General features: G+C 39.8%; 1 protein-coding gene across 1 annotated transcript; it reads left to right on the top strand.

Moving 5' to 3' along the window:
• Nucleotides 1-4874: 4874 nt before the first annotated feature.
• Nucleotides 4875-5287, top strand: LOC118834820 (NADH dehydrogenase [ubiquinone] 1 alpha subcomplex subunit 7-like). The gene has a single exon (XM_036742261.1). The coding sequence runs from the start codon at nucleotides 4875-4877 to the stop codon at nucleotides 5220-5222; it is 348 nt and encodes a 115-aa protein (XP_036598156.1). The 3' UTR covers nucleotides 5223-5287.
• Nucleotides 5288-6366: the final 1079 nt, after the last annotated feature.

The raw sequence follows: 6366 nt of genomic DNA, 5'->3' as shown, positions 1-6366 counted from the left end.
ATATATTCCTTCCTGCCAATGCATGCTGGACTTTCTGACAATACGCAACATGCTTGCCTGCCAACACTTACTTGTTAAGACCTGTCAGTGGACTTGACTATTGATCAGTTATAACTTGTATTTTGTATGTTTATTTGGAAAATAATGTAATCACTATGACTTTAACTCTGTTACACGACAGATGAAACATGTATGAATGGTTTTTTAAAATTCTTTTCTTCTCTTCTTTCCTTATGCTTCCGCTGCCCCATTATTTTTGTTCAATGACCCCCAGTTGCACCCGAGGCTACTACGATCTCCATGGGCAATTCTAGTGCCCCCCAAAGGGCAGTATCACCCACTTTGGGAATCTCTGATTCTAGTACAATGTCCCATGCCAAAGGTCCTTTAACATGGCTTTTTCTGACCCTGTTTATGATAACAAACTGGAAATACATGTAGGAAATCTTTTGTCTTCTTTTTGTGTGAGAAACACAACACATCAGAAAAGAATAATTTGATATTAGGATGTCACCAAAAATCTTGATTAATGCAAGGACTAACCAAAATTTCAGAAGATTGACTATGAAGCATGCTAGCCATTCCTTTACAGAGGAGTGAAAGATTCAAGATGCAGAATAAGACATGGACTTTTAAACAGTAGCCAATTGTTTTGCTTGTCTACATATGTATGTTACAAGAGTTTTGTTTTTCCTTCTTTCAGTGGGAGTGGAGTGGGAGGGAGAAGGGGTTAAGGGATAAGATTGACCCCTCACTCCCACCCATTTCACCCTCCAGAAAAGAAAGTAGGGACTTTGAAAAAAAATATTTTTCTTTTTTTCATATCTTATTATTTAATATATTTAGTTTTCAGCATTGATCTTCACAAGAGTTTGAATTATGAATTTTCTCCCCATTTCTACCCTCCCACCCACTCCAAGATGGTGTATATTCTTGTTGCCCCATTCTCCAGTCAGCCATCCCTTCTGTTACCCCACTCCCCTCCCATCCCCTTTCCCCTTACTTTCTTGTAGGGCAAGAGAGATTTCTATACCCCATTACCTGTATGTCTTATTTCCCAGTTGCATGCAAAACAACCTTTTTTTGAGCATCTGCTTTTACAACTTTGAGTTCCAAATTCTCTCCTCTCTTCCCTCCCCACCCACCCTCCCTAAGAAGACAAGCAATTCAACATAGGCCACACATGTATCAATGTATAAAACATTTCCACAATGATCATGTTGTAAAAGACTAACTATATTTCCCTCCACCCTATCCCGTGCCCCTTTATTCAATTTTCTCCCTTCACCCTGTCCCTTTTCAAAAGTGTTTGCTTTTGATTACCTCCTCCCCCTATCTGCCCTTCTTTCTATTATCCCCCTTTTCTTATCCCTTCCCCCTACTTTCCTGTGGGGTAAGATACCCAATTGAGTGTGTATGTTATTCCCTCCTCAAGTCAAATCCGATGAGAGCAAGATTCACTCATTCCCCCCTCACCTGCCCCCCCTTCCCTCCCAACAGAACAGCTTTCTCTTGCCCTTTTTATGTGAGATAATTTACCCCATTCGATCTCTCCCTTTCTCCCTCTCTCAATATATTCCTCTCTCATCCCTTAATTTGATTTTATTTTTTAGATATCATGCCTTCATATTCAAATCACCCTTTGCCCTCTCTCTCTCTCTCTCTCTCTCTCTCTTTCTATATATATATGTGTGTATATATATATATATGGATATATTATATATATGTATATATGTATGTATGTATGTATGTATGTATGTATGTATGTATGTATATTCCCTTCAACTACCCTACTACTGAGAAAGGTCTCATGAATTACAAATATCATCTTTCCATGTAAACAAAACAGTTCCACTTTAGCAAGTCCCTTATGATTTCTCTTTCTTGTTTACCTTTTCATGCTTCTCTTGATTCTTGTGTTTGAAAGTCAAATTTTCTATTAAGCTCTGGTCTTTTCATTGAGAAAGCTTAAAAGTCCTCTATTTTATTGAAAGTCATTATTTTGCATTGGAGCATGATACTCAGTTTTGCTGGGTAGGTGATTCTTGGTTTTAATGCTAGCTCCTTTGACCTCTGGAATATCATATTCCAAGCCCTTTGATCCATTAATGTAGAAGCTGCTAGATCTTGTGTTATTCTGATTGTGTTTCCACAATACTCAAATTGTTTCTTTCTGGCTCCTTGCAGTATTTTCTCCTTGACCTGGGAACTCTGGAATTTGGCAACAATATTCCTAGGAGTTTTCTTTTTGGGATCTTTTTCAAGATGTGATCAGTGGATTCTTTCAATTTCTATCTTATACACTGGTTCTAGAATATCAGAGCAGTTTTCTTTGATAATATCTTGAAAGATGTAGGTTCTTTTTTTGATCATGGCTTTTAGGTAGTCCAATAATTTTTAGATTATCTCTCCTGTATCTATTATCCAGGACAGTGGCTTTTCCAATGAGATATTTCACATTGTCTTCCATTTTTTCATTCCTTTGGTTCCATTTTATGATTTCTGGATTTCTCATAAAGTCACTAGCCTCCACTTGCTCCAGTCTAATTTTTAAGGTGGTATTTTCTTCAGTGGTCTTTTGGACCTCCATTTCCATTTGGCTAATTCTACCTTTCAAGGCATTCTTTTCCTCATTGCCTTTTTGGAGCTCTTTTTCCATTTGTGTTAGTCTATTTTTAAGGTGTTATTTTGCAAATTGTTGACTTGTTTTTCATGCTTTTCTCGCATCACTCTCATTTCTCTTTCCAATTTTTCCTCTACTTCTCTTACTTGCTTTTCCAAATCCTTTTTGAGATCTTCCATATCCTGAGACCAATTAGTATTTTTCTTGGAGGCTTTTGATGTAGGCTTTATGACTTTGTTGACTTCTTCTGACTGTATGTTTTGATCTTCTTTGTTATCAAAAAAAGATTCTACGGTCTGAGTCTGAGTCCTTTTTCGCTGCCTGTTCATGTTCCCAGCCAACTACTTGACCCTTGAGTTTTTCATCAGGGTATGACTGCTTGTAGAGCAGAGAGTACTTTGCCCCAAGCATTAGGGGCAATGCTCTTGTTTTCAGAGCTACTTCTACTCCACCATCACTGCAATCTCTGTCACGCCAGTGCTCTTCCTCCCCCAAGAACCGCCAATCAAGATCATGTCCCAGATCCAAGCAGGGCAAAGCAAGAGAGAGAACCCTGCTTCTGCACCAGCCAAGCACTCCCTGTACTCTGCTCTGATCCGCTGCTTGATTCCTCCCACCATGTGGACCAGGGACTCTGGAAGCAGCTGACACTGGAGCTGCTTCCCTCTGTTATTTTGTGGGTTCTATAGCTTTAGAATTTGTTCAGAGCCAGTTTTTACAGATGTTTGGAGGGATTTGGGGGAGAGCTTAAGCGAGTCCCTGCTTTCCAGCCACCATCTTGGCTCTGCCCACTGAAAAAATATTTTTAATGCACACATGGAATCATTAATAAGCGGGACAGTTTTGAAAGTTCCATGTTGAATTTATTATATACTTTTAAAAACAGCAAGCTGTACAGCATAAAAATTCAATTTCCTCTGCAATCTTCTTTTTTGTTCTATTTTGTGGAAGTGCCCCTTTTATTTGGTGTTTAATTTCAGAATGGGGGGCAGAGTTAAGATGGCAGAGTAAAAGCAGGGACTTGCTTGAGCTCTCCCCCAAATGCCTCCAAATACCTCTAAAAATAGCTCTAAACAAATTCTAGAGTAGCAGAACCCATGAAATGGCAGAGTGAAAAAAATTTCCAATCTAAGACAACCCAGAAGGTTAACAGGAAAGGTCTGTTCCACCAATTTGAGAGAGGAGTGCAGTCCAGTGCAAAATGTGCCAGCACTGATGGGGCCCCAGCAAACCTGGAACAGGCCTCAGGGGACTGAATGGCTGGCAGCTGTGGTTGTTTCCAGACCTCTCAACACACAAAAGTCAAAAAGCAACTTAGAAGGTCAGTGGGAAAGGTCTGTCAGACCTGAGTAAGAGAGGAGCATGATGTGTGCCCAGCCCCAGGGTTGTGGCCAGAGGCAATGGCTGCTTCCTGAGCTCTCAGCCCCACAGATGGTGGGAGAATCAAGTGGCTGATTAGAGAGAGATTGCAGAGATCTCTTTGCTGGCACTGAGGCAGGATTCTCTTGCTTTGCCCATGATTGAATCTGGGTGGCAATCCTGGTTTGTGGTCCTGGGGTGAAGAGGAGCACTGGCATGGCAGAGCTTGTGACTACAGTGGAGAGACAATCCTCCTCACAGTTCTAAGGCAGAAAAGAGTGCTTATGATCACTCACAGACCAGAGCACAGGCCATGTTAAAGGACCTTTGGCATAGGATATAATGTAGATGCTGCTAAATCTGGTGTTATGCTGATTGTGTAGAAGCCTGCATAGGGTGATCATACCACCTTGGAAGAACTGAAAATTTACAGGTTCCTGGAAGTGTCTCTGTAAACAGCTGCACAAAATCCCTGAAACTTAGGACAGTATGCTCTCCAAAGTAGAAGCAGAGCCCTACCTTAACAAAGAGTTAAAAAGTCAAGTAATTGGCTGGGCAAATGAGCAAACAGAGGGGAAAAACTCAGACTATAGAATCTTGCTTTGTATCAAAAGATACAATCAGAAGACAACAAAGTCAAAGCTCCTACATCCAAAGCCTCCAAGAAAAATACAAATTGGTCACAGGCCATGGAAGAGCTCAAAAAGGATTTGGAAAATCAAGTAAGAGAAGTAGAGGAAAAATTGGAAAAAGAAATGGGAATGATGCAAGAAAATCATGAAAAGTGAGTCAACAGCTTGCTGAAAGAGAGCCCCCAAAATAATGAAGAAAATAACACCTTAAAAATAGACTAACCCAGGCGTCTGCAGTTGTCCTTCAGCCCGGACTCAAGATGGCGTCGGCCACCGGCTTCATCCAGTGGCTCCGGAATTCAGCCTCCGGGCGTAATCTCCAAGCTAAGTTGCAGTTACATTACCAGGAGATCCCTAAAAGAACTCAGCCACCTCCTAAGCTGCCAGTGGGCCCTAGCCATAAGTTTTCAAACAATTACTATTGTACTCATGATGGACGTCGGCAAGCTTCTCCTCCTTCAATCGTAATGACCACTGTGAAAGTTTTGGAGACTAGTCTTCTTGGTAAGAGCTCAGTTGAGACTATGACAACATCTGGGAAAAAGCCAGCGATACCAGGACCCCCCATGAAAAAGTGGGAATTGTCAAAGGATGAACCATATTTGTGAAATGGACATGGGAAGATGGATATACAGATGCTGAGAGATTGTTTTTAGGGGACTGACTTGAAGGCACCAGCTCAGCTGCAAAGGCATCATGGAGGACCATGCAGTGAACATTATATCATGATATTTTATCTCAGGGGTAGGGGAGAAACATATATCCTAATACATGATAAATACACTGAAAAAAATAGGCTAACCCAAATGGCAAAAGATATCCAAAAAACCAATGAGGAGAAGAATGCCATAAAAAGCAGAATTGGCCAAATGGAAAAGGAGGTCCAAAAGCTCATTGAAGAAAATAATTTCTTAAAAATTAGAATGGAACAAAGGGATGATTCTATGAGAAGTCAAAAAATTATAAAATAAAACCAAAAGAATGAAAAAAAAATAGAAGACAATGTGAAATATCTTATTGGAAAAAAACTAGCCTGGAAACTAGATCCAGGAGAGATAACTTTAAAATTATTGGACTACCTGAAAGCCATAATTAGAAAAAGAGCCTAGACATCATCTTTCAAGAAATTATCAAGGAAAACTGCCCTGATAGTCTAGAACCAGAGAGTAAAATTGAAATTGAAAGAATTCACTGATTACCTCCTGAAAGAGATTCCCAAAAGCAAACTCCCAAGGAATATTGTAGCCAAATTCCAGAGTTCCCTGGTCAAGAAGAAAATATTGCAAGCAGCTAGAAAGAAATAATTCAAGTATTGTGGAAACAATTAGGATAACACCATACTTAGCAGTTTCTACGTTAGGGGATCAGAGGACTTGGAATATGATATTCCAGAGGTCAAAGGAGTTAGGATTGAAGAATCACCTGCCCAGAAAAACTGAATGTAATCCTTCAGGGGAAAATGGATATTCAATGAAATAGAGGACTTTCAAGCATTCTTGAAGAAAAGACCAGAGCTGAATAGAAAATTTGACTTTCAAATACAAGAATCAAGAGAATCATGAAAAGGTAAACAGGAAAGAGAAATCATAAGGGACTTATTAGAGTTAAACTGTTTACATTGCTACATGGAAAGATGATATTTGTAACCCATGAGACCTTTCTCATTATTAGAGTAGTTGGAGGGAATATATAGACAGAAGGCACAGGGTGAATTGAATATGAAGGGATGATATAAAAAAATTAAGGGGTGAG

This window comes from Trichosurus vulpecula, chromosome 1 (assembly GCF_011100635.1).
Source record: "Trichosurus vulpecula isolate mTriVul1 chromosome 1, mTriVul1.pri, whole genome shotgun sequence".
Taxonomy (NCBI): Eukaryota; Metazoa; Chordata; class Mammalia; order Diprotodontia; family Phalangeridae; genus Trichosurus; species Trichosurus vulpecula.
This window is presented reverse-complemented; position numbering and strand designations above follow the sequence as displayed.